This window comes from Thamnophis elegans, chromosome 15 (assembly GCF_009769535.1).
Source record: "Thamnophis elegans isolate rThaEle1 chromosome 15, rThaEle1.pri, whole genome shotgun sequence".
Lineage (NCBI taxonomy): Eukaryota > Metazoa > Chordata > Lepidosauria > Squamata > Colubridae > Thamnophis > Thamnophis elegans.
Window position 1 is genome coordinate 8,344,507 of NC_045555.1, and position 27,341 is coordinate 8,371,847.

Consider the following 27,341-nt stretch of genomic DNA (forward strand, 5'->3'; position numbering starts at 1 on the left):
TAAATAAACCACCTGTCCCCTACCAGGAGGAGACAGGGCATGTGCGGTGAGTACAGTAATAACGACAAGACAGAAACGAATATAAAATTCAAACCACAAATCCAAGAGAACCGAGTCTTAGATTGCCTCTATACAAAAATCCCTTTCCTATCCGCCCTCCCCCCAGATGGCCAAGGTGGGGTCAGGACCCTCCTCAGAGCCCAGGAAGACTGGCAGCTCTCCTTTCCTCATCTGAGAGTGCCAGGCTGCCAGTCCCTAAGCGCAAAACAGCCCTGGGAACAGCTTAGCAGGACTGGGCCAGGCTGCGGCAAGACCAGAGAAGTGTGTGGGGGGGGAGGGAGGGGGGGGCGTGCCTCAAACCACCTCTCCCAAGAGTGTGAGGGAGGTGGGTGGGTCAAGCAGCTTCTCCTACAGGTTTGGGTGCTGAAAGAGGCCAGGGCAGAGCAGTAGGAATAAGGCTGGGTTACGGTCATGGAATTTCGGCTTCCCTGCGTCCTTTCGAGTCTTTGCAGATGGGGCTCGAGACAACCAATCTCGTCCTGCCCTCTAGTATGCAGAATTGGGGTGTGTGTGTGTGTTTCTCAACCTCTTCTCCACCCCTAAAGATCCTCGGGGAGGAGGAGGGGGGACAAGACCCACCTCTCTCTCTCCAACCAGGACGAGCTGTCCATCCATCCACCCACCTTGCTTGAGGCCGCCCGTCGTTGCGATGGGGCTGCTGGCAGGAAGGGGAGAGCTCTCCACGGTCCCGCAGGCCACAGCGTTGTGCTCAGGGACCCTGGCTGGGCAGCTGCGGCTGCGGCTGCTGCTGAGATTTGAGGTACAAAAAAGAGCGATCGTGAGCGTGCTGTTAAAAACTGGCAAAGTGGGAACGCAGGCAAGCAGGCGAGCGGAAGAAGGAGAAGAGGAAAAAAACAAAGAAAATTAGGAAAACAAACAAACCGTAATATACATTGGGGGGGGAGGGAGGGGGGAAAGAGGAAAGCAGCAGGAGAAAGGTGGGAACAGAAAGAACGTTACTACCAGCGCTACACTGACGATGACAGCAGAGCACAGCTTTCCGCATGTCTCGAACCCTCCCCCCCCCCACCCTGGGCAATGGGCCAAGGATCCTGGGTCAGGGGAAAACAACCCTCCCCCCCTGCCAAACTTCTAAGCTCCCAGAATTCAACTGACAGGCCAATTCTTTGAAATGGCCTAGCCCATGGGTCAAAACCTGTGTGGCTCTGGAGCCACATGTGGCTCTTTCATCCCTCTGCTGCGGCTCCCTGACGCCGGTCAGCTCCACAATTGATAGGGCAGCAATGGTGAACCTTTTTTGGCTTGTGTGCCATAAATGGGGAAACCGCAGAGGAGTTGTGCGTGGGTGTGCTGCATCGATAATGCAATGCGCGACCCTCTCCAGCGCGCATGCTCACATGCTCGCATGACAGGCGCTCCCCCATTTTTTGCATGCTTTTGTGGCAGCGTTCCCCATGGTCATAGATGAAAATTGGGATGTTTGGCAACTGACTCAAGATTGTGACGGTTGTCCCCGGGAAGGAGAGGAACGTGATCCCCTTTGGCGGCCTTCTGACAAGCAAAGACAATGCAGGGGGAGGGGGAGCTAGATTCACTTAACGACCGTGTGACTAGCTTAAAAGCTGCAGTTATTCACTTAACAACTGTGGCCAGGTTGTAAGATGGAGCAAAACTCTGTCTCGCTTGGCAACAGAAATTTTGAGCTCAGTTGTGGTCGTAAGTGGAGGACTACCTGTGCTGGAGACCACTTTCTCTTCAGGACAGTAGAGTACCTGTCTCTTTTCTAGTATCTCTTCGCACTTATGGCTATATCCATGTTGCTTGTATCTTTAACATTTATGTTGTTGTTTGTTTCCTAGTATAATTTGATTGCTTATTAGTAACCTATGACTATCACTAGGTGTCGCATCTTATGATTCTTGACAAATGTATTCTATTTTATTTTACTTTATGTACACTGAGACCCCATGCACCAAAGACAAATTCCTTGTGTGTCCAATCACACTTGGTCAATAAAGAATTCTATTCTAATCCCTAATTCTATTCTATATTTTATATTCTGTTCTATTCTATTCCCTTATTCTAATTCTATTCCCTAATTCTATTCTATTCTCTATTCTGTTCTATTCCCTAATTCTATTCTATTCTATGTTCTATTCTATTCTACTCCCTAATTCTATTCTATTCTACTCCCTAATTCTATTCCATTCTATATTCTGTTCTATTCCCTAATTCTATTCTATTTTCTAACTCTATTCCCTAATTCTATTCTATTCTCTAATTCTATTCTATTCCCTAATTCTATTCCATTCCCTAATTCTATTTCCTAATTCTATTCTATTCTCTAATTCTATTCTCTAATTCTATTCCCTAATTCTATTCCCTAATTCTATTCCCTAATTCTATTCTATCCCCAATTCTATTCTATTCTCTATTCTGTTCTATTCCCTAATTCTATTCTATTCTATTCTATGTTCTGTTCTATTCTACTCCCTAATTCTATTCTATATTCTGCTCTATTCTATTCTATAGGCACAGCAGGAGCTACTGTATAGACATTCCAAGCGCGGATTCCTCTGGAGAAAGGAGGGGAGGGAGGAGGGGCTGGTTACCTGGGGAGGCGTAGGGGTAGAGGTGGGCCGGACTGCAGGAGGCGTGGGGTTCCTGCTCCCTCCGCCAGACATAATTTCTTCCGTTATGTCTCTGCCCCCTTGATTCGGATCCCGGATGCGGATCTGTCACAAAAACAAAAACAAAAACACAAGGAAGCCACTGAGTCCCCTTTACTCAGATCATCCCACAGGGAGGCCAAGCCAGACCCAATTGGACACTGTAGAAGATGCCCAGGCAGCAGAGGTAGCAATAGCACTCAAATTTACATACCGCTTTACAGTGCTTTACAGCCCTCTCTAAGTGGTTTACAGAGTCAGCCTATGGCCCCCAACAATCTGGGTCCTCATTTACCCACCTCCGAAGGACGGGCGGCTGAGTCAACCTTGAGCCTGGTGAGATTCAAACTGCCAAGCTTCTGGCAGCTGGCAGCCAGCAGAAGGAGCCTGCAGTACTGCACTCTAACCACAGCGCAACCCGTGACTCATAACCCTGAGATCACCCTCAGATGCCACCTGGGGCCACCGAAAGCTAAACGCCCTGCTGTTCCCTATGTCATCAAAAAGTGTTTTCTGTTCTTCTGAACAATAGACATATACCGCTTCACGGTGCTTTTATAGCCCTCTCCAAGCGGTTTGCACAGTCAGCCTATCGCCCCTAACAATCTGGGTCCTCACTTTACCGACCTCGGAAGGACGGAAGGCGGAGCCAACCTCTGGCCTGATGAGGATCAAACTGCCGGAAATGCAGACAGGTGACCGGGCCCTGCTTGATGCCACCCCTTCAGGGGCGCTGCCTCCAGCAGCCGAGATCGGCCTCCTGGCCAGTCAACCGTTCCAATCATGGGAAGAAACCCCCGCAGACAACGCTTACCGTCTTCTTCTCCCGCTTGGTGGGTGGGAGCGGCTGTTGTTGGGGGGTAGGCACTATGATGGGCGTCGACGGATACACCGGCTGACTCGGATAGAAAGGGGCTCCTGAAGGGAGAAAAAAGAAAAGAAAATTCTTCCTCTCGCACATATGCGCTGGTCGTTCATGAGTCTAGGGGGCAGTGCTCATCTCCATTTCAAAGCCGAAGAGCCAACGCTGTCCGAAGACGTCTCTGTGGTCATGTGGCCGGCATGACTCAACACTGAAGGCGCCTGGAACGCTGTGACCTTCCCACCAAAGGTGGCTCCTATTTTTCTACTTGCATTATTTATGTGCTTTCAAACTGCTGGGTTGGCAGAAGCTGGGACAAGTCATGGGAGCTCAGTTTGGCGAACCCCCACAAATGACACCCCTGGCTGGCAGAGGCCGCCCCTCCCAGGAGTCTCCACACGGCCCGTTCATCATGCCAGGAAGTGCAGGGCCCGCCTGGAGGCTCGGGGAGGGGGGAAATGGGCCTATCGAAGGTTCTGGAAGTCCAGAAACGGGCCTGTTTCCAGCCTCCAGAGCCTGGGGAGGGCGAAAAATGCAGGCCAACTAGGCCATGCCCACCCAGCAGGGCAGCGATCCCTTGCTGCAGTTTTTGAAGCCCAACCCCTGATCTTACCATAGGCGTTGGGGAATTCTCCAGGCCCCGGTCCTGGATAAAAGGGGCCAGGCCCTGGGGGCTGAACAGGATACTGTTGTGGGGGGCCCACGTAAGGAGGACCGCTATGCCGATACTGCGGAAGGAACGGCATCAGGCATAAGGAGAGAAGGGAAAAACAGCAGTGAGAAAGGAGAAAACGCCCGCCCCCCCTCTCTCTAGGGAGGAAGCAAAGCAGGCCTCTGGCTGGAAAGCACCAGAGGGCAAGTTCTACCTTCCTATAACCGCCCCTCCCCCAATCAGAAACAAGCCATGAAAACTCAGCCCCCTCCCTGGCAGGAGCAGAGAGGGCTTGTGGTGCCCACCAGGGAAGACGCCTGCCGCGGCTTTTCCAAGGGTGGCGTTCCTTCCAGCCAAAGCTTAAAAACTGGCAAATACTACAGAAGGGGGAGGGGGAGTAAGGACAGCCCACAGCACAGTGCTCCCCACTTCACCTCACCTCACCCCAGCAGAAGCGGGCGGCAGCAACCTTACCTGTGGAATACAGTACTGGGGGCCCTGAGGCATCGGATAGGGTATCGGGAGGTGGTTGACCATCATGATGTGCTGATTGGCCTGATAGACAGCCGTAGGGGTTTGTGCGCCTGGGCGGAGAGAGGGGCTGCTGTTCTGGATCGTAGCTCGAGGGGCTGGATTTGAGGCCTCTGGAAAAACTGGGGGGAGAGGGGGGGAAGCAAGGAACCTGGTGGGTTAGTGGATCACTGGCACCAGAAAGACCCTCTGGGCTCCCAACTGAAAGCTAGGTGGGCCCCCGCTTCTGGAAAGTCCTGCTCCCAAAGCCAAATGGAGGCTGCAAACAAGGCCCACAAGTCCCCCGCACGGCCATCCAGAGACGGGCGGCAGGTGGACCTTCTCCGAGTTTACCATGGGAAAGTGGTGGTCCTCCTCGTGTAAAAATTAAAAGAAAAGGTAGCAACCTGGCTTTAAATAATGTCTCATTCTTGTCCCCCAAGACTATCGGCAGGAGGGCCAAGAGCTCTGGTTAAAGATGGCAAGGTGGTGTCATTTTAACGTGTAGGGGTCGGCAACCCACGGCTCTGGAGCCGCATGTGGCTCTGGAGCCGCATGTGGCTCTTTCATCCCTCTGCTGCAGCTCCCTGTTGCCTGTCGGTTCCACAATTGATAGGGTTTTGGTTAGGACAGGTAGAAGAAAAAGGGACACTGCGCTAGGAGGAGATGGGGAGCTTCTGTTTAAGATCTTTGTCGTTCTTTGGAGTGTTTAAGGTTGCCGACCTCTGGTGTAGACTCTCCCGTGTGCGAAGGTGCAAGCATTAAAACATCCGACTGTTAATGAGGGGGGTGATGAGAGCAAAGAGACAGTTGGGCCATGCAGAGCCAGTAGTGAAAGTTACCTGGATAGGTCTGAATCCTCCCTTCAACAACGAGAAGCAGCAGGAAATAAAAAGAAAGCCGGTGGAACAGCGGAAAGGTCAACCCTGGGAGAGAGGGAGGGGCCAGCATGCAACGGAGGACCCTGGCCCACTCGGCCTGGCCAGCTAACCTCCGAGGCACCTACGACTCCAGCCTGGACGGAGCGGCCTGCGTGCCAGGCGCCAACATTATCTGTCCCAAGAGGAGCCAGGCAGATCGGAATAGCCTGCGGCTGCTTGAGTCACCCTCTCCTTCCTTCCTGGGTTTTCTCTTCTATTGCGGGGTGGAAGCCCAAGGTATTTGAGGACATCCAATCCAACTTAGGGGCTGCTGGCAGGGAGAAAGGATTTCCTTTCCCAGACCTGAGCTGCCTCGGGAGACCCCAGAGTGCACAACAGAATGGAGAGATACTAGGTGCCCCAAATGTCGGATTGGCTTCCGGGTGGGTGGGGCCGAGACCTCTCCATACGGGCACTTTCAGCCCAGACAAGACGCCAGCCTGGGACCCAGGGAAGGGCCTCAGGGCACCAATTCCCACTTCAGCTCACTTGGAGAAGCAGCGGTGTTCATTCCCAGAAAGTGGATAGGACAGGAGCAGAGGTGGTATTCTAACGGTTCAGAACGGTTTGCCGGAGGCAGTCGTGGAAATCTGGTTCTATTTCGTCCTATTCAGATGGGTTTTTGAGCAAAGCGCACAAGCGCACACACGCATTTGCGAACTGGTAGGGAAGGTGTGTGAAAACTATCTTTGGACAGGAGCCATAAAACCAGCATTCCTTGGGAACTCTCCAGTGTCCAAATCCCGCACTGCCGTTCAGGACTAATTGAGTCCCAGCTGAGAAAATGCCACTAGGAGACAGCATTCATCCCCGCGTAGCCAGTCTCAATAGAGCAGGAGCAGCTTTTAACCCCGGCACAGTCCAGCAGGCTTCTCCTTTAGCTGCCTTTCCTTGGGGCGCTGCCCTGCCCAAGCCAGGAGACAGCTGGGGCACCTGGTTGGACCTAGAAAGCTCTGTTCCGCTCCATGGAAACACAGACGCAGAAAAGATATCGTATTTTTCAGAGTATAAGATGCACCAAGATTTTGAAGAGGCAAATAAAAAGTTTTAGCACTCTGCAAAACGGTTCCGTTTTTGGTCAAAAAAGGGCATGCATAGCCTTTAGGAGGCTTATAGAGTGCTTCTGGGGGCTGGGGGAGCAAAAACTAGCAAAAACAGCCTGTTTTTCACTCATTTTTGCCCTCCCTAGCCCCAGGAGCATTCTGGAAGCCTCCTAAAGGCTATGCACAGCCATTTTTCCAAAGGGGTTGGGGTTTCGGGAGGCAAAAAAATGCTGCATTCAGTGTATAAGACGCACCCAGATTTTCACCCTCTGTTTTGAAGGAAAAAGGTGCACCTAATACTCTGAAAATATGGTATATGTTTCTGCCTGTTTCCCCTTCCCTCACCCAGCACTCATCTATTGGTCATCTAATGCAGGTGTGAACCTGTAAAGCATTTCCATGTCTGTTATCAAGTAATAATAAATGACTGGATTTCTTTGGAAACTTGTCTGGAGGCTCGTAAGTTAATTAGGGCATCTTTCGGAAACCTGACATGTAATCCTCGACTTACAGCAGTGACCGTTCGAAGTTATAACATCAGTGGGGAAAAAAATGGCTGACAATCAGGGTTTTTTTCATGCTTTCACAAGCATTGCAACATCCCTCTGCGGTCACGTGATTAAAATTCAGATACTTGGCAGTATGACTCTGATTTATGATGGTCGCAGTGCCCCGGGGTCATGCGATCCCCTTTGGCAGCCTTTGGACCCAAGCAAAGTCAACGGAGAAGCCAGATTTGCTTAAAGACCGTGGCAAGAAAGATTGCAAAACGGGGCAAAATTCACGGAACAATTGCTTCACTTAGCAAAAGAGGGTTTTGGGCTTGGTTGTGGTCATAAGTCGAGGACTACCTGCACGCGAGGAAAGAACAGGAGATGAGGACAATGATCATCCCCTTCCTCTCCCCAACATGATAAGGCCGGGACTACATCTCAAACTGCAGGATGCGTCCACTTAGCCACTGACCAATACAGGGGCTGACCGATCGGAATTCAAGCAAATGGGGAGCTACGAGAGACCCCCAGATCTGGCAGTCTTTGTCCGACTCCTCTCAACCTGTGGAGAAGCAGTCTTCCTAGGAAGCATCGATTTTAGGCTCCCCTGCTTTTGTCACCCGTAATGGTTCATTCTCCCCCCCCACCCCACTCATGGTTTTTCTTAACAGCTTCTTGTTGCGCGTCCCGATGCGCTAGTTGCCTGCAAGGGATTTGCAGGAGAAGGTGCAAATCACCTCAAACGTCACGGCAGACACCACCAAAGGCAAAGCCAGGGGCACAGAAAGGCAATGAGCAAAAGGCTCTGGGAGGATCCACAAGACCGTGTGTGTGTATGTGTGTTCCCCCACAACACTCAGCCAACATTGATCAAACCGAACCAGAGTTTGGGCATTTTTTTGAGGTGGGGTGTCAAATGACAAAATGATTGCAGCAGCCATTGGTCTGATGACCTCACTGCCCAAAAGCCACCACTTTTGGCCTTACGGGGACCGGATGAGGCCCGGAGATCCTGACAACAGCACTGGGCATCTATTATGGCCAGCATATTAATTGGCACTTGGCAGGTCTCTGCCCTGCACAACCCCCCCCCCCCCACACACACACACACAGAGCGGGAAAGACATAACAGGGCTCTGAACTTCTACTTGCGATACACTTTCTGCTAACATCCAGTTCTGGGACCAGACTGCCTTTAATGACTTCTGTGTTTTCATTTCATTGTGGTCCATGAAGATCACATGTAATCCATCAAGCGCCCATCAAGGAGACCTCAAGGAGTCAAGAGGCAGCCTTCCCTATGGATCTGGATCTCTGACTCTCCACATTCCCGGGGAGGGGCAGCTCAGCCGAGATAGCCTCAACGTGCAATGGCCCGAGTGGTCCTTTCCTAGTCTTCAACGACACAGAAGTGGGGCCACGGAGAGGACGGGAGAATGGAGAAGCCCCTCTGGACATTCTCTCTCTCTCCCTCTTCCAGACCACTTAAAGAATCCAGCCAAGCGGCAATCCTGGGTGGCACCCATGGAACCCCAATATTAGGCGTCAATAAAGAGGTGACCCAAATTGAACCGTGCCGGATCTCACAATCCTCACCAGTTCTCGCGTGAGGCTCACAGATGCTCGGTTCAGGCCAGAACACCAGCCTCAGGTGACACTTTTGGCTATCAGGTTTGCCGGTCTTGGCTCCGTAAGACCAGGGCCCAGCTTTCCAAACTGCAATTCAGCAGCGCCGGCTGCAGCTCTTGTGTATTAGACACAACCCAACCCTCCCCAATCCCGCAGGGACACATCCTGATCTGACACAAAGGGGAGAACAGAAGAGCAGTTTGCTACGAAGCGTAGGTTGGAGCTCAAGTCTCCCCACTCCGTAGACTAGGAACCCTGCCATGCTCTCAAGGAAAAGGTTCCCCTCACACATATGTGCCAGTCGTTCCTGACTCTAGGGGTGGTGCTCATCTCCGTTTCAAAGCCGAAGAACCAGCCCTGTCCGAAGACGTCTTCGTGGTCATGTAGTTGGCATGAGTAAACGTCAAAGGCGCATGGAACGTTGTTTCCTTCCCACCAAAGGTGGTCTCTATTTTTCTACTTGCATTTTTACGTACTTTTTAACTGCTAAGTTGGCAGAAGCCGGGACAAGTAACAGGAGCTCAGTTTGGCGAACCCCCAAATGTCACCCCTGGCTGACCACACCCACCCCTCCCAAGAGTCTCCCACGCAGCCCGCTCATCATGGAGGCTCAGGGAGAGGAGGGAAAATGGGCCAACTGGAGGTTCCAAAAGTCCGGAAATGACCCTGTTTCCTTCCCACCAAAGGTGGTCTCTATTTTTCTACTTGCATTTTTTACGTACTTTTTAACTGCTAAGTTGGCAGAAGCCGGGACAAGTAACAGGAGCTCAGTTTGGCGAACCCCCAAATGTCACCCCTGGCTGACCACACCCACCCCTCCCAAGAGTCTCCACGCAGCCCGCTCATCATGGAGGCTCAGGGAGAGGAGGGAAAATGGGCCAACTGGAGGTTCCAAAAGTCCAGAAATGACCCTGTTTCCTTCCCACCAAAGGTGGTTCCTATTTTTCTACTTGTATTTTTTACGTGCTCTCGAACTACTAGGTTGGCAGAACCTAGCAGTTTAAAGGGTCTCATAAGCACCAAAGAGCGCTGAGACCACCTTCTTCAGGACATGTGGAAGAGGGCTGTTAGGGGGCAGGAAAGCAAGAAATTAATAGCTGTTAGAAAGGGGAGGCAGCCCAGAGCCTGAGGTTAAGGTGTTTCCCAAAGAGCATTTATTGAGAATTAGAGAGGAGGGCCAGCCAGCCAGAATGCCCTCCCCCCCATTCCCATCCCCCAACCAGTCTGCAGTAGAGGGATAAAGAAGGGGGGCTAGGGGAGTCAAGGAGGGTACAGTACCTGGTGGTGGCAGGTCGCGGCCCAGCTGCAAACTGAGGAGAAGCGGGAGAAACAAAAACACAAAAAAAGGGAAGGCACAGAGAGTCAGAAACACACCACAAAAGGCCAAAATGTCACACTCTATGCAAATGAAACCCATGGGGGGGGAGGGGGCTGCATAAATGAGAGATGAGGAAATAAAGAGCACTACAACAGAAGCACAGCTGCAGCACACGGAGAGGGGGCACGGCTGACCCCAGCTGACCCCCCCCCCCCCAACACGAGTGAACCTGTGACCAGGACAGGGAGTTGCTCCATTGCACCAAGGAAGCAGCCCCGGGAAAGCCCACCCCACTATTGCATGGGGGCAATCGGGCTGAGTGTTCCCAAGGGAGAGGGTGGCGGGGACACCCCACCCCCACCCCAGGCAGAGCAGCAGCAGCTGGGAGCTGAACGTGGAGGGAGGGGAAGGAGAGAAGGGGGCAGAGGAGGCCTGCCCCGCCTGCCCTGAGCTTCAGTTTTTAACGCCCTGGCTGTCTAACCAAATTGCCAGCCTGTCCTCATCAGCCACAAGAGGCGTCCTCTCCAGCACCATTGCGTGGCACAACCGCTGGCTGTGAAAAGCCACCAGGAAGAGCCTGCTCCCTCCTGGCCCCCCACCCCTTTTTTTTTCCCCTAGATCTTTCTGACTGCCTCCTTTTTTTCATTGTTCTGCCCATTGCAGGCTAGGGAATACTTGAAATAAATTCAGAGTAGCTGCAAGTCGGACGATCTCAGGAGAAAAAGACGATATCTCCTCTTGTTCTCTTTTGACTTGTGCGAACAAAAACGCAATGGTCATTTACCGTATTTTTCGGAGTATGACACACCGGAGTATAAGATGCGCCAAGGTTTTGAAGAGGCAAATTTTTAAAAAAAAGTTTTTGCACTCTGCAGACCTCCCCAAAACGGCCCTGTTTTTTGTCAACAAAATTGCATGCATAGCGTTTAGGAGTCTTATAGAGTGCTCCTGGGGACTAGGGGGACAAAATTGAGCAAACAACGGTCAATTTTTTGCTCATTTCTGCCCTCCCCAGCCCGCAGGAGCTCTCTGAAAGCCTCCTACAGGCTCTGCATGGCCATTTTGGTGAAGGGTGCGGGGTTTCAGGAGGCAAAAAATGCTGTATTCAGTGTATAAGACGCACCCAGATTTTCAGCCTCTTTGTTTAGGTAAAAAGGTGGTCTAATACTCTGAAAAATACGGTATCTGGCCAAATCCTATCCGTGAGACTGAAGAGTCCTCGCAGGGACACAACAGCGGGTGCCAGCGGGCAACAAGGGCACAAAGCCCCTTCCCATCCACTGTCTCTTCCTGGAGGGGACGCTCCGAAGCCCCCAGGATTGGAGGAGACGATGGCCAGCCTTCCCCAGCTCCTCCCTCCGGAAAACAGCACTCAAACCCTCCCCCGCTTTCTCCAGACATGCACAAAACAAGCCTTGGCCAGCACTCAGACTTGGTCAGATCCACACAGGAAGGGCCTCCGCTGCTCCTCCAGCCAAATACAGGGCAGAAACGCCCCCCCCCCACTTTTGCAAAGCCTTCTGGGAAACCCCCTAAGATACTAAGCTAGGCAAAGAGAACTCGAAGAACAACTTTAGGTAAAGAAACAATCCTAGCCTATTCTCCTGCTGGCTGCCCTCAGCTAACTGGCCACATCATCCTCCGGAGCTGTAAGCAACAGAACAAACTGTAGTCACGGGTGGCTCAGAGATTTCAAGGGTTCGTTTCCTGGGGGAGCGGGGAGTGGGGGGAGAAGCCAATAGGGCTCCCAGTGTCACCTACTGGAAGACTAGAGTATGGTTGGGAAGGGGGCTCCAATGCTTAAACACTCGGGGCAACCTTTTTCGGCACAGAGTGCCCAAAACGGAACATGCATGCATGCATGCATGGGCATGTGTCAACGTGTGTGCTGCACTGCATGTGTGTGGCCAGAGCACCAGAAACCCAAAGATCAGCTGCCCGGCATGCGCATGCCTGTTTCTCCGGCCAGTTTTTGGCTGTTTTCCGGCCAGTTTTGGCCTGAAAAAGGCACATAAACGGCCTGAAAATGGCCTGTAAACGACCCGAAAACATTTTCTGGTGCCCACAAAGACCAGCTAGCTAACACGCATGTGCACACCGGAAAACAGAAGATCATCTGGACAGCGTGTGTGCCCACAGAGAGGGCTCTGCGTGTCACCAGCTGAGTGGTTTGGCAACTCTGGTGAACTTGCCGTAAAATAGCAATAGCCCTTGACTTATATACCGCTTCACAGTGCTTTAAAGCCCTCTCTAAGCGGTTTACAGAGTCAGCTTCTTGCCTCCCATCAATCTGGATCCTCATATGACCCACCTTGGAAGGATGGAAGGCTGAGTCAACTTTGAGCCTGGTGAATTTGAACTGCCAAATTGCAGGCAGCCGGCAGGCATCGCAGGAACCTGCAGAACTGCACTCTAACCACTGCGCCACCGCAGCTCATACAAACTGGCAGGCCAGGCCTCCCTTTTGCCTCATGGGAGCTGGCACGCATGATGAGATGAGGTTTGGATGGGCCGGGACCATCGCGGCAAAGCCAGCTGATTTAATTAGGAGGCACCCCAGCTGCCCATGGCCCTGAAGGGAAAGGGACATAAGGCCACTTGTTTGACACACACACACCCCGGCCCCCCTCAGCACCACCCGGGGGCAGAGCGGGATTGGGGTGGCGGGTGGGGTGAGAAAACAATGCAACCAACCCAGAACAGAATGCAAGAGGGATTGGAGAGCAGCAAATGCATTTTGTTTTGGACTTGCGTGGGGAAGGGGAGAATGAAATGTCGTGAGTAGTTTTTAGTCATGGGGTTGCGATGAGGCAACAGATGGCAAGAAAATTGCACACAGGGTAGTATTTTAGGTGTATGGGGGGGGGGGGGAGAGATTGTTCACACCCAGAAAAATGGCTGACAACTTTTAGAGACAGCTTCTACCCCATCATCTTCTCCGGGATCTGCGCTTGAGGGGCTGCCGATCCGAAGTCCGTGGCCAATTTGCCTCAATCACTGCAATTCAAAGATAGCTCCCTGCCAGGGTTAGGAAAAAAAGCAACGTTTTGAGCCTTTTCGGCTTTCCTTTGGAGCAGCTCAGGGGTGAAATTCAGCAGGTTCTGGAGAACCGGTAGCGGAAATTTTCATTACTTCAGAGAACAGAAAAATACTACCTCTGGCTGGCCTCAGAGTGGGGTGGGAATGGAGATTTTGTAGTATCCTTCCCCTGAAGTAGGGAGGGAATGGAGATTTTGCAGTCAGAGTTGGGAGGGAATGGAGATTTTACAGCATCCTTCCCCCTGGAGTGGTTTGGGAATGCGGAATTTGCAGTATCCTTTCCCCAGGAGTGGAAAAGGAATGAGATTTTGCACTATCCTTTCCCCAGGAGTGGGAAGGGCATGGACATTTTGCAGTATCCTTCGCCCGGAGTGAGGAGGGAATGGGGATTTTGCAGTATCTTTCCTCGGGAGTGGAGAAGGAATGGGGATTTTGCAGTATCCTTTCCCCAGGAGTGGGGAGGGAATTGGAGTTTGCAGTATCCTTTCCCCAGGAATAGGGAGGGAATGGAGATTTTGCAGTATCTTTCCCCCAGGAGTGGGAAGGGAATGTGGATTTTGCAGTATCCTTTCCCCAGGAGTGTGGAGGGAATAGGGATTTTGCAGTATCCTTTCCCCTGTAGTGGGGAGGGAATGGGGATTTGTAGTATCCTTCCCTGGAGTGGGATGAATGGAGATTTTGCAGAATCCTTCCCCAGAGTGGGAGGGAATGGAGATTTACAGCATCCTTCCCCCTGGAGTGTGGAAGAATGGGGATTTTGCAGTATCCTTTCCCTGGAATGCAGTGGGAATGGGAATGGGGATTTTGCAATATCCTTCCCCTGCTACATATCCCAAGTCACGCCCACAGAACCGGTAGTAAAAAAAGTTGAATTTCACCATGGGGCATCTAGTTTTGAGTTGGCAGCTCTGCCTCCAGATCTCCCTGCCTGAGATCAATAGGTCTGAGCCTGCCAGGTGTCAGGAGAGCCAACCTGAGCAGATGTTAAAAACGCGCCCACCCTCACCCAAAAGGAGAGATCAGGGCTTTTCTGTAGATCAGTCAACAATGGGAGAGGAAATTTAAAAAACAACAACCAAAAAGGGGTGGGGGGGGTGGGGCAACAGAATGGAAGCAGTGCCATGGGGCACGACTGACTGTCTGCACGAAGGAGTACAGTTTGTCATATTGCTTACAAGGTAGTATTTTATCCAGCCTCTTCCGCCAAGGACCTGTAAACCGGACTCTGTTCCAAAACCTTCCTCCGCTTCCAGGGGCCAAGGCAAGGGATGGGCACTGCTCTGCCGGGCTGTCAAGAAAACTAATTTAGAGAAGGGACTCCTCAGGCAGGTCACTCCTTTTCCTCTAGCCACCGATCCTTACTTTTGCTCCCTTCTAACAAAGTCCTTTGAAACGGGCTCACCAGAGATCAAAACTGGATTCAGCGTTGGGGGAGGGGGCTGCCTTCAGGAAAGCACTAACTGGAGGGTCCCTCCTACCTTGGAAAGCCAGAGCAGGCAGGCAGCTGGAAGCAAAGGGCGCAGAGCTCCTACAACTCCTCTGTCTCACAGCCCCACAGGTGGTGCGTGTTTGTGTGTGTCTGTCTGTGTGTGTGTGTGTGTGTGAGAGAGAGAGAGAGAGAGAGAGGCGAGCAAGGGCAGAGGATGGACAGCTTCCATCTCTATCACGACAGCTAGCCGTCCGTTTGGCCCAGACTTATGGTGCAAAATGGCAGAGGATCACCAGGATATGGGGCAGGGCAATGGCACCAAGCTCCTCTTGCCACGCCATTTGCAACCCCACCCCCAAGGTGCTGAGCAAGAATTCATTGGGGGGGGAGGAGGAGGGGAGGAGAGGGTGTCGCATTTACACTGCAGCGTGACAACAAGGACAAAAGAGACAGGGGCAGAAATGCACGGAGCCGCGAGGAGCAGAGCTCCAAAGAGCTCAGTCTTGAGTCCTTTCCCCACTTCTCCTCTGCCAGCAGCAGCAGCCACGCCAGGAGGGGAGGCGAGAAGAGGCCAGAGCCTCTGTCGGACTGAAAGGACATGCTGAGCCCAAAGGGGCTATTTTCTTACCGGAGAGCGGGTCTGAGGCTGCGTGCTCATCGCCTGAGGGGCCTGGGGGTACACCAGCGTGGTGGGTGCGGCGTTCTGTCCCGCGGGGTACGGAGCCTGCCACAGAAAAGAGAAAGCAATGTTGGTAAAGGGATGGAGCCGGGATTTCCACCCATCCCTCCCTGCGAGGACTCTTGACTGGCAACTATCCACCTCCCGGGACTCCCCGGTTCCAGCAGACTCTGGCCATGAAAGGAGGGAGATCGTTCCATCGTAAAGCAGGAAAGGAAGGGTCCTGCAATCCCGGAATTCCAGACAAGCCCCAACCCCACCCCAGGCAGGCTGAGAATCCTGCTCTTCCCACAGAGTCTTCCAGGCAGACGGAGATCACTCGTTGGACCCTTATTCGCCTTATTGCCCCTGGGCTGGCTTTCTGGCCGTGCCTCCCCATCATCTCAAGCACACCCCGACAACCCATTCGACGTTAAGAGGGGAGGAATTTTAGATGGGCAAGAGGGGAGTCTCCCCTCCCCCCCGCCACGAGCACCTCAAACAGACAGGAGAACCAGGAGTCAATTCTTCTGAGAGCAGCTAGGTTAACAAGAGTGAGAACCAGTGATCATACAAGTGCCTAAATGTTTTAATATTTGAGGAGACTCAAATTGTGTCACACATGAGGCTGTGATAGCAGTCTCTTATCCTGGGCCACGCTGCACACAAAGCAATTAACCATGAGACTTGAGGCATCATACCAGTGAAGGCTGATCTTTTACGTCATCGCGTGACAACCTGCATGTCGGAAATAGCACGCAGAACCATCCCGCCTGGAATGCGCAGCCTCGCTGGCCTTCGGGCATGCGGGAGTGCCAAAACCTGGAAGAGCAGCGTCCCACCATGCATGCGCACGCTGGCACCCGAACTTCCAGTTTTCAGCGCATGTGCACGCCCAAAAACAACTGGCCGTCGTGCATGCGCACACCTGAAACCCAGAAGTTTGGGTGCCAGCGCATGCATGCCTGGCAGAATGCTGGTCTTCCAGGTTTCAGCGCTGCCGCATGTGTGACAGCCAGCTGGCCAGCGCGCATGCGGTCACAAGAACGTGGAAGAGGAGCCAGCGAGGCCGCACGTCCCGCACAGGGTGGCTCTGCGTGCCGCTACCAGCACGCGTTCCGTAGGTTCATCAACACGGCCTCCTACTATTCTTCGTGACTACTTAATAAACCAAAATGCTCATCCGATTGGGCTTTTGCCTCGACTATATCAACAAGCGGCAAAATATCGGAGGCAGGAACCAATCTGGGTGAGCTGTCATCTTCTCTTCCCCCTGAAAGCAGAAGCCACTTCAACTGTGCCATCAAGAGTGGGCAGGAAATCCTCCGTTAAACTAGGGTGGCCAACTAAAGGAGAGCCCTGTGCTACTCAAGGGAAGGCAGGAAGAAAACTTTCCATGTCTCTTAAGCTGGCTAGTCGCTCTGCTCGGGTCTAAAAAGCAGGTGGCAGCAGCGAACCCTGGTCTGTTCATTCCCCAGAGCAGTAACCAATTTGACCATGCTCAAGCACTCACCAAAACAGTTGAGAGGACGGAAAGTCAGGGTCACAAAAGAGGAACTCGTGGCCACCCGAGCGTTGGAAGCCCACAGAAGGAACCCCCAGTCAAGAACTATTTTTACCGGCTTGCCAAACTAGTTGATACCCACTAGGCCTGCTGTGCAACAAGATCTCCACACTCCTAGCTAGGCTGGAAATAAACAAGAGACATAATCTGTTGCATCACTCTGTGTGTGTGTGTGTGTGGTGTGTGTATTACAAAATGCTGAGTCACAGGCAGCACTTTCGTTCCAAATCTCAGCAGGCACCAGCGTAATGGAAATGCCCACAACTCTACCGTGCCAGAAGTCTCTTGGCCCTGCCAAGCACCCTCCACCCTGCAAAAGCAATAAGACTGATATACCGCTTTCACAGTGCCTTTATCGCCCTCTTTAAGCGGTTTTTACAGAGTCAGCCTATATTGCCCCCAACAATCTAGATCCTCATGTCACTAACCTCGGAAGGCTGAGTCAACCTTGAGCCAGTCAGGATCAAACTCCAGGCAGTGGGGCAGAGTTAGCTTGCAATACTGCTTCCAAACAATATCTCACAAGCAGAGCCAACGAATCACCCCTCTCAGCTCAGGCCTGCCTCAGAAGTCACACACCGGGCTGGGCTGGGCAGGTCAACACCATCCGCTGCAAAGCCAGCGTTCACACCCCTTGGGATTTAATTCCGCTGTCCACAAATGCCGGGAGTTCCTGAACCGCGCCTGACTACCTGCTGTGATCCACTGAAGAAGCTCAATTCAGAAAGGTTTTGCAGAGCTGCTGCCAAAACAGCTCGCTCAATGACATCCATCACCTCTCTCTGTGGGAGAATGCCATGGCACTAAAGCACTGGAAGCCTCTCCTTTCTCCATCAAGAGTTCCCTTGGCTATTTATGGAAAGGAAAAACCTTTCTCCGTGTCCGTTAGTGATAAAAAGGCCGAACCAAAACTCAGCAAATGTGACTTTTCAGGTAACCTAGGACATGAGAACACTGCCGCAGATACCGGGGACGTGAACCTACAGCCCTCTGAATGTTTCCCAAGGCTTGGGAAGCATAGGAGGGCTCGACTCCCTTAGAGGAGTCTCTCTCTCTCTCTCTCTCTCCTTCTTGTGAGGAGACAGAAAATGTATCCCTTTTCGACCACGTTATGAACGAAATCAAGTCGCTTCCTCCTCCCAAGGGGATTCTAAATTACACACAAATAGTTTGAGGAGGCTGACAAGCACAACAGCTAGTTGTGCTAGTCGTTCCTGACTCTAGCGGGTGCTGCTCATCTCCATTTCAAAGCCAAAGACGCCAGCGCTGCCCAAAGACGTCTCCGTGGTCACGTGGCCGGCATGACTCAACACCCGAAGGCGCATGGAATGCTGTTACCTTCCCACCAAAGGTGGCCTCTATTTTTTCTACTTTTTTTTTTTTTTGCATGCTTTCGGACTGCTAGGTTGGCAGAAGCTGGGACAAGTAACGGGAGCTCACTCTGTTACGCGGCGCTAGGGGTTCGAACTGCCGACATTTCTGATCGACAAGCTCAGCGTCTTAGCCATTGAGCCCCTTTAGAGACACTGGTCGGGATTCCCTTAAAAATCTCCAGCAACCTTGGGGGAGGAAAACAAATCTGGATTGGGGCTCGTCTTTAAGCTAGCAGAACAAATTACTCTGGGATTTGATCCACTTTTTACCCATGGAAGCCTGCTGAGAGACGACGACGTTTTAGATTAAAAATGATTGCAAGCAAATGATGGAAGCGCTAGTTTTATTCGGGGGGGGGGGGGGAGATGGAACATGACTGCACTTCCCCCCTAAATCTGATTTAAAGCAATTAGTGAAGCTTACATCTCAAAGGCTCTTTTTTTCCTTAATGAGGGAGGGAACACAGATAAAGGTGAAGAGCCTGTCAGATTTCCGCAGAAAGCCAGGCCAAAGAGATTTGGGGAGGGTGGCTTATTTATACCAGAAGCTGAAATTCCCCACCCGGGAGCACCTCCCTTCGCCGTTCCTGATTAGCATTAAGGGCCGCCAGACTTCTCTCGCCAAATCATCTAAGCGTTTCTATTACGTGTTTAAGTCCCACAAGACGGGAGGGAGAGAACTTGTCGAGGCAGCTGGAACCCAAATGTTTTGAGACGGGACCCTCACTTCCCAGGGTTTCTGGATTTGGGAGCGGACTTAAAACAAGCAGGCTTCCAACCCACGGCTCACGACAACCAAGAAAGCAGCTTTCCGTCTGCCAACGGATTCATGCCACCAACTGGAACCGCGAGCCCAAACAGGGAGGAAGTCTATTTTCTGGAATTGCAGAAATGGGATAAGCAACGAGGAAGGGGTTTTCCTTCTCCCCTTCCTCGGAGATTTCCCTGAAAAGGGGGAAAGGCTGCGAAGGACAGGGCCCCCTGGGGTCGCACACAGAGAACACTGAATTCTTTGAGGCCATTTTTCTCACACCAGGCTGATTCTTTTTATCTTCCTTTTGGGCAGCAAACGAAGTCCAGTTTGCACCATCAATGCCTTTCCCTGCCCAGTCCCCGAGGGTGCAGCAAAACGCTTCTTCGTCTTCCAAGTTCCCTTTTTGGGGAGTTCAGAACCGAGGCTAGTGGGGGAAACGGAGAACCCACCGCTCTCGCCAGGACAGTTATGCCAAGGCTGGGGAATGCAACCAGCTGCTCCCTTCTAAAGAGAAGGCCTCCCCCATCCTGCTCGGAATTTCATGGGCAACCTCTGGACTTTACGCTTCTCAAGGCTGAGCAACAGCATGGCCCAAAATTACCCGGAGGCGACCAGATGCCTCCCAGCCCAAAATGCCGACCTGTCCTCCGTATCCGAAAGTTACAGGGCCTGCACAAACTTCTGTGGCATTCCCCACACACCCCCTTGCGGGTCTGCAGGAGGGGGGGGGAGGTGTATGTGTCCACACAACAAAATCCGAGACCAGGCTGGTCCAGTGGGCATCACTGGACTTTTTTTTTTTTCCTCTTGTGACTCACCATCCCACATCCCAGAATCCTTTGCACCAGTTCCCTGGATCTTCAAAAAGACTGCTGGCTCTTGGGTGGGGTGGAAAGCTTCTGTCCCTCCTCCTCCTGGCTGCTGGAGCGAGAGTGAAAGAGAGTGACAGAGTGAGAGAGAGAGAGAGAGAGACAGAGGAGGAAAGTGACAGGGGGCACAGAGAGAGAGAGACAAGAGAGAGAGAGACAGAGAGAGCAAGAAGGGCAGAAGGAAGACGGGCAAAAGGGGAAGTGCATCTTCTCCCCTCCAATCGCTTTGCAGGATCTCTGGGGGGGGTGGGGTTGCATGTCCTGGGAGAGGGGGCTCTCCTTTTCGCCAACTACTAAGCACAAAGAGCAAATTCAGCTTTTCAGAATAATCCTCCTCCTCTTGATAGTAAACATCAACCCGCAGCGGGGACCCCACAGCTATTTCTCCACCAGCTTTCCTTGGGACCCTAAGTGCCAGGGCCAACCCCCAATAACCCCCCCATCTAGAGGAAGTCCATCTTGTCTCTAAACTGCTGGGGGGGGGGAGGCCATTTCCTTAAGCTCCTTTTGGCAGCCCCTCCCCTCTTTTTTCCAAGAGACCATCCGCTAGCTCTCCAGCCGTGTCTGTTTGTGTGTGTGTGAAAGGGGCAACTGAAGGTGCTGAGACATCTTTTTGGACAGAGCATATCAACACTCTCCAGAGAAATGGCAAAGGGGGAGAGACCCCCATCAATCGACTGAGACCAGGGGCTCAGATTCCTTCCTGGGATCAATTCGCCAAGGCATCTGCAACAGAACAGGCACAGCACTGACTTTAACGCCAACAGGAGCAGAGGTGGTATTCAGCTGGTAGTGGTAATCCCGGCTCTAAGCCATCCCGTTTAGGCAGGTTTTCGAGCCAAAGCACAATTTATAATTCAACTATCGTATTTTTTGGAGTATAGGTGCACCTTTTCCCCTCAAATAGAGGCTGAAAATCTGGGTGCGACTTATACACCGAATACAGCATTTTTGGCTCCCCAAACCCCAAATGGCCATGCATAGCCTTTAGGAGGCTTATAGTGCTCCTGAGGACAAAAGTGAGCGAAAAATTGGCCGTTTTTTGCCCGTGTTTACCCCACCACAAGCCCCCAGGAGCACTCTATAAGCCTCCTAAAGGCTATGCATGTCCTTTTTTTGACAAAAAAATGGGCCCGGTTTCGTAAAAAATATCGTTTTTTTGGTGTTTTTGTCCCTCCCCACCCCCAGGATGCACTCTAAAAGCCTCCTAAAGGCTATGCAGGCCCTTTTTTTTTGACAAAAACGGGCCCGTTTTCATGAAAAACGAGCCATTTTGGGAAGTCTGCAGAGCGCAAAAACTTTTTTTAATTTGCCTCTTCAAAATCTTGGTGCGTCTTATACTCTGGTGCATCTTATACTCTGAAAAATATGGTAGTGAATCCCACCCCTGATGTACAGGTAGTTCTCAACTTACAATTGTTCATTTAGGGACCGTTCAATGTTACAACACCGCCGCAAAATGTGACTTAGGACAGTTTTTCACATTTTTCCCGACTTTTCCAGCCCCCCCAACCCCCCTCGGTCAGGGGATCAACGTTCAGAGGCTGGGCAAACCGCTTCATGTTTATGACCGTTGCTGGGGGGCCCCCCAGGTCACACGATCCCCTTTTGCGACCATCCGACAAAGCCATGTCAATGGGAAAGCCATGTTCACTAACCAAGTGGGTTACTAAACTTATGAACTGCAGCGATTCCCTTAACAAAGGAAGGTGGCAAGGAAAGGTTGTAAAATGGGGCAGGACCTCACTTAACAAACGTCTTGCTTCGCAACGTAATTTTGGGGGCTCAATTGTGTTGTAAGTCGAGGACTAGCTGTACATTTCTCCGGCACGTTTAGGAAAGGATCTTAGAATGAAAGCGATGTGACCCACTGTCCCACTCTTCAGCTGACCCCACAACTGCAGGGCGAGCAGGGACGGCAGAGGCCTGACACGGGAAGGGAAGGAGGGGAGAGGAGAGAGAGAAAGGCAAGATTAACCATTATTTGGATCAAGGAACAAGAAGCGCCCCTTTTACTGACAATCCGCCCGATGAACGGTACAGGCCTGCGCGGGGGAAGAGGGAGCCCTCTTGTCTCAAATTAAAATCCAGCCGACGGGCAGAAGCCCAGCAAATGGATTCCTCTTCCCAAGGCTGGGTCAGCCACGTTGGTTCAGATTAGAAATCAGGAGAACGAAATGAAGGGGAAATGGCCTCTCAGAAAGCAGCTTTGGGTGCTCAAGAGAGGGTCGTGCAATTTTCCCAGGAGTTGCGTGTGGGGAAGGTGGGCTGGCCGTTCCTCAGGGACATCAGGAGAACCCCCAAAAGACGGGGAGGTGGGGCACAAACACAGCCAAGGAGAGGGACTGGTTTGTTACAGCGGCCGGTCCAGGACGTTCTCAGGAGCTTCCGCAAGACTAAACTATCTTCTTCTTTTTCTTTCCATTTATTATTAATCTGTCCTAGTAGGCTGCCAGGCCCACCGCTGCTGGGTTCAGAAGTTAAACATCCCCCCTCCCCCAAAAACGCACCCCCCCCCATGAGCCATGGCCGCAGTGGGAGACGAAGGCCACCTTGTTCCTGCATGACATCAGCTCAATCCTCTGGGCCCAACTCCAGCTAGAGAGACAGAGCTGCTAAAAAACCCATCCGAGGAGGGAATCTGTGTTCGAGACAAGCCATCCTGAACCAGCATCCATGGCTGCCCAGTGCCTGCCTCCAGTTTCTGGCGGGCTTTGGTTACTCTAAGCTGCCATCATGGCGGAGGCTGCTGCTGCTTTTTAAAGCGCTACCGCTGCAACCCTTCTTCTCTCTATGCTTTTCTTGGGGTGGGGTGGGGAATGGCTTCTGACAGGAAAAGAAAACGAGGCGCATACAGAGAGGGGAATCAAACCACCATCTGTTAGCCAAAGGAAACCTCGAATGAAACAAGCTTTTGGAGTGGGTGGGAGGGTGAAGAGTGTGAAATGCTCCCTGAGCAATCCAGATGTGGTCGGGGGAAGGTGTCCCGCCCCACTAGGTCCCCCCACCTCCTGTGCCCAGTCTGACATCCCCCCCTCCCGAGTTTGGGGAGCCAAAACTCAAATCCCCGAACGAGAAACCTCCGATCTTACCTGAGTGAGACCAGGGGAAGAGGCATGTCCGGGGGGTGTGGCAGCAAGGGCTGGATGCCCCTTGTTTATTTCATGAGGAGAGTAAGGGGAGGGGGCAGGAGGGCCTGGCTGTCTTGCCACCTGCGTAACCTGCGAGGAGATAAGCTGTTAGTGAAAATCACAACGGAGTAGGACTGTCTCCACAAAGTAAACATCCCGGGCAATGGGAGCCCATTGCTTGGGCTCATTGGAGGAGCTGGAAAACTGCACATTTATTTTTTAGTGCAGGGATCGGCAACCTTAAACACTCAAAGAGCCACAAAGGTCTAACCAGAAGTCCCCCCGTTCAATTCTGGAGCCGACCGGAAGTCCGGTTCCCCCACCATAGAGTCTCCTCCTAGCACAGTGTCCCTTTTTCCTCTACCTGTCCTAACTGAAAAACCTATCAATTGTGGAGCCAACAGGGAGCCACAGCAGAGGGATGAGAGCACCATATGCGGCTCTAGAGCCGCAGTTTGCTGGTTTAGTGGATCTGACTCCAGATAAGATTCCCAAGGACCTGTTTGATCCTAGGTAGGAGAAAAAGAGCTGTACCCTTAATGGATCACTTTCACCCAACAAGAGAAAAACTAAGGGTCTCTTCTGTAGACAAAAAAGGCTTGGGGGGGAAACTCCCGGGCCCCTTCAATGGCACTGGGTTCTTTCTCACAAAGGAAGAGAACCACCAACAACCGCCTGGCCATGGGTGGAGACAAGGCCAGCCCACGTGGGTGGGAGAGGAAAGTCAAGGCCCACTCTCGGAAGCCTGGGTGAGACACGGCTGCAAGGGAGTGAGTAAATGGACAGAAAAATCCACAGAAAAGAACTCTCGCCAATCTTGGCTAAACTGAGATGAATCCATGATCAAAACTGAGGCTTAAAGATAAAAAGACCAGAGACACATCCTGTCCGCCATCTAATTAACGCTCTTGTTTCAAAGGCAGCAACGCAAAGTGGGCTCTAAAGAGGCAAGAGACAGATTACCATCTTCTTTGATCAACCCTTCGGTGGGAGAAAGCACGCCAGGGGAAATTCTAAGGCAAGGGGCGGGTTTTCCTGTCAGCTCCACAATTGATAGGGCTTTCAGTTAGGACAGGTAGAGGAAAAAGGACGCCACGCTAGGAGGAGACTCTATGGTGGGGGAACCGGATTCTGGTCAGCTCCAGAATTGAATGGGGGGGGCTTCCAGTTAGGATCTTTGTGGCTCTTTGAGTGTTTAAGGTTGCCGACCCCTGCTCTAACAGGATGGCAGTTCTGGGCTGCATTCCATTCTCAAATTATCAACATTGATCATTTCCTTCTATCTACAAGGAAGAGAGCAAATGGCCCTTTTAATGTTGCTATTATATTTAATTGAATATCATTTACTTATTAATATATTAATCATATTAATTAAATTATAAATAATTTAATTGAATGGAAACCGAGTGGAGCAAGTGGCCAGTTTTAAGCTTCTGGGTGTCGTAATAAAAAGAGGACCTAACCTGGGGCGCTCACATTGCAGCACTGGTCAAAAGAGCCCAGCAGAGATGATACTACCTGAGACTTCTCAGGAAATGACAACTAAATGAAAAACAGCTGGTGACCTTCTACCGCTGCACCATTGAGAGTATTTCAACTTACTGCCTGTATTTGGTTTGCCAATTGCCCAGTGGCAAATAGGACAGCGCTCCAGAGGGTCAACGTCATTGCCCAGAGGATCATGGGTTGCCCCTCTCCCGTCTTTGGAAGAGCTTTATAGTTCCCGCTGCCTTAAAAAAGTTCAAAACATTCTTAAAGATCCATCTCACCTGGGCTCCCCCCCCCCTTTTTTTAAACTATTACCATCTGGCAGACGGTACCGGTCAATAAAAACAAGGACAAATAGGCTGAAAAACAGCTTCCTACCCAGCTGGTGTCCCGATGCTGATATACTTCTTAACAATGCAGCATTTCCCCAGGCTCAGCAATGGCTCATAGTAAAATGGATTGGCCTCCTGACCCACATCCTCGTGGAAAAAGGACTGTGGCTGGAACAGCCTCCTAATTCTCTTCCGGTTGGGGGCGGACCTCTCCCTGCAAGCAGGAACTCTCCCCTGTGCTTGGAAGCCTTGCTCCAATAGACCTTGGGTTGAAGACCAAGGCGGGAATCCTTTCTCCTCTGGCTCTTCCTCCCCTGGGCAGCCTCCTACTGATCCTCCTCCAAAACTCAACCTAGACTGACACCACCACCCCCGCCAAAGACGGTATCTTTTTGTCAGTAATGAGGATTTAATAGCTGCCATCTGATGTAAGGTTGTAATCTGTAAGATGATGCAATGAGGATGATACAGCAATACAGGTATCGCCAGTTTAGCTCTGGTGGGGTCCACACATGTCATTTACCATTTTAAGAGGTGGCCATTAGAGGGCGTTTCTCTCTCTCTCTATCGTCGTGTATCTCATTTCTCTCCTTGTGTCCGTAGCTGGGTGGTAAGGGATTTATCTACCATGTATATGTCTGTATATATTTGTATATAAACCCCTATTAATTGTCTAAAGGCTGTGTGCTGTGTTTTGCTCCTGAGTTTATCTCATAATAATAGTCACACTACGAAATCTCTGATACTTTTGCACAGCTGATTCCTATTCAATCCCAAGGAATCCAGTTCTGCAGGATCTCCCCCTGACACAAGGGGGAGCTGAAAGACGTCGTCTGAACCAGGCATCGCTCTCCAAAAGTTGGAGGGTGCAGAGAGGGTTTCAAATCACTTCATCCACTGACAGGGGGTCCAATTTGACTTACCCTCCTGTCCTTGTTATCATTTTGCAAATGTTTACAAACAAATATCTACTCATTCGGAGTTTACGTGAAGGGAATCGTGCGGGAGGAGGCCTGTTATTGAAGCTATCACCTGCTCATTCTCTGTAGGTGAGGCTCCTCTCACTCATCAGAACATTCCCCCACCCCCCCAAAAAAGCTGTGGGCGAAAAGCTGTTTGCGTGTTCTCCTTACCGTGCTGTACACAGCCGAGACGGTGGGAGTGAAGATCCGATCCTCCAGGGCTGTTGTACAGGACCCGGGGGATTCTGCAAAACAACAAGTTAAGGAAGAAAAAGGGGAGAAAAAAAACCCACCACAACATTGAAGGGATAAGTATGTTTTCTACAAACAATTTTTTTTCTTCTAATGGTCGGCCTCTTAAATCAGGAGAAGCCGATGCCACGAACTGTGACATCCACACAGGAGCCAGAACAGGTTTGCAACAAGAGTTTCCTGCACATAAGTGAAAACTAACATTTACCGTGTTTCCCCAAAAATAAGAGTGTCTTATTTTCTTTTGACCATCCACCCCCAAAATAAGCGGGGAGGTCTTATTATTTTTGAGGTGCAGGAGACAGCGAGTGCGGCCACCTCATGGCTGTTGCTGTGTTTGCAGTATTTTCGGGGAGGGCTTATTTTAGCGCATGTGTTCAAAAGCTTGATTATTTTTGGGGAAACAGGGTATTCGTAAAGTAGCACAGGCACAGCGTCCCTTCCAGTCGGCCTGGCACGTTCTGCCCAAGGGCACAGAAACGGAGCGTGCATTTCCTCACTGGTGGTTTTCCCCCCACTAACTGTCCTTTTGTTCTCCTCACAGTTCTGGGAACTAGAATTAATAAACTGACCAACGTGCATTTAAATCAGCTGCCCCAGATAAACTATTAAAGTGCTGTCACAATCCAGAGTAGGCCCTCTGAACTGCAGGTAAGTGCAGGACTGGAAGATTCTTTTCAAAGCCCTAGAAAAATTTCCCCAGGAAATCATCGGTGACCAGATGGTTGGGAATTTCCTTTGCTGCTTGTTAAGATGCTGACTCTTTTTAAAAGATGCCTGAGACTCACTAACCAGGGCTTCAGAGGAGAATCTACAGGCTTTCCCCCACATTCTTGGAAATGACACAAGAGGCTACCCAGGAATACACAGAACGCTTGATCGGTCTCTGGGTAAGCAGCCGATGAGCCAGGCAAGAAACATGACGTGAGGGATTCAATCTTTTCAAAACGCACCAGGTTTGTTATCCAAATATCAAAAGTTGTCCTTTCGGCTTATGGACTGGGAGACGCCTCAAAGCTAAAAGCATAAACTAGCACTAGCACTTAAGACTTATACACCGCTTCGCAGTTGCTTTTACAGCTCTCTCTAAGCTGTTTATAGAGTCAGCATCTTGCCACCCAACAATTTGGGTTCTCATTTTACCACCTCAGAAGGACGGAAGCTGAGTCAACCTTGAGCCCGATCAGGATCTAACTGTTGGCTGTAGACAGAGTTAGCCTGCAATATTGTATTCCAACCATTGGGAAGGAGGGAAGGAAGGAAGGAAGGAAGGAAGGAAGGAAGGAAGGAAGGAAGGGCAGTTAGACTTATATACCACTTTACAGTTGCTTTTACGGCACTCTCTAATTGGTTTACAGAGTCAGCCTCTTGC

The 27,341-nt window shown here is 51.3% G+C and overlaps 1 protein-coding gene across 1 annotated transcript; it reads right to left on the minus strand.

Moving 5' to 3' along the window:
- Positions 1–769: 769 nt before the first annotated feature.
- LOC116518691 (eukaryotic translation initiation factor 4 gamma 3-like) lies at positions 770–25,942 on the minus strand (the record flags this gene model as incomplete). Its single annotated transcript, XM_032232206.1, is given in 9 exon segments — positions 770–808; positions 2,634–2,756; positions 3,505–3,608; positions 4,166–4,280; positions 4,679–4,833; positions 4,836–4,857; positions 15,215–15,310; positions 22,897–23,025; positions 25,889–25,942. Coding segments are annotated over 9 exon segments (837 nt in total), but the record flags the coding sequence as incomplete, so codon positions are not given.
- Between the last annotated feature and the right edge of the window lie 1,399 nt (positions 25,943–27,341).